We start from the raw sequence: 718 nt of genomic DNA, 5'->3' as shown, positions 1-718 counted from the left end.
TTTTTTGGTAAACATTTCTAAGTAGCATGATCGGTACTCCAACTTTTAGTACTAACTTGTGATTTGACATTCCATAAATTTTTTAATCCATTTAAAACATCAGGAGAGTACATATTTTCTTGAAGCGTGTCACGAACATTTTCATCTGAACATATACTATCAGAGCCTAGATATTCTCTCTCTTCTCCTGGAAACATGGACAACAAACGATCGTTAACTTCCTCAACGACCTCATTGTTGGTAAGGCTTATTCATTAAAGAAATCTGGATTTTCATAGTCTCTGAGAATACAAGGATATATAAAGTTATTTAATTGTGAAATAGGATCACTTGTATCCTTAATAAGAAGATCGCCAGGAATATCAAAAGGCGCGTCACCATCATTTTGACCACCAAGTTTTCCCTCTCCTAGATCCAAAAGCCAATTAGCGAACTCTTTTGTTTCTTGTATTTTAGATTTGTCACTTCCAACGGTTAACCTCATGGTTTTTATTAGTTTAAGTAGTTTGCAAATACCCCAAAGGTAGGATGAACTCAAAGATGCATTAACAATGTCTTGTCTCGTGCCACCTTGAACAATATGAAGAGTTTGTCCAAAATCACCACCAAAAACGACAAACTTTCCACCAAATGGCCTTTCACAATTCATGTTACCATTTTGACCCAACACGTCTCTCAAGGTTCTGCCCAAAGCTTCAAACGCATGTTTATGAGTCAT

At 36.1% G+C, this 718-nt stretch overlaps 1 protein-coding gene across 1 annotated transcript; it reads right to left on the bottom strand.

Annotated features, from left to right (window-relative positions):
• Positions 1–247: 247 nt before the first annotated feature.
• On the bottom strand, positions 248–718 carry LOC143592694 (uncharacterized). Its single transcript, XM_077072558.1, has one exon. The coding sequence runs from the start codon at positions 716–718 to the stop codon at positions 248–250; it is 471 nt and encodes a 156-aa protein (XP_076928673.1).

This window comes from Bidens hawaiensis, unplaced genomic scaffold, assembly GCF_021521415.1.
Source record: "Bidens hawaiensis isolate Kalapana, Puna unplaced genomic scaffold, B.hawaiensis_p1.1 tig00041156_1, whole genome shotgun sequence".
In the NCBI taxonomy this organism is placed as follows: Eukaryota; Viridiplantae; Streptophyta; class Magnoliopsida; order Asterales; family Asteraceae; genus Bidens; species Bidens hawaiensis.
The sequence above is the reverse complement of the archived record's forward strand: the minus strand, read 5'-3'. Positions and strand labels throughout refer to the sequence as shown.

Bases quoted from the DNA above. Each gene is read 5' to 3' on its own strand.
- LOC143592694 (XM_077072558.1), bottom strand. From the start codon at position 718: ATGACTCATAAACATGCGTTTGAAGCTTTGGGCAGAACCTTGAGAGAC.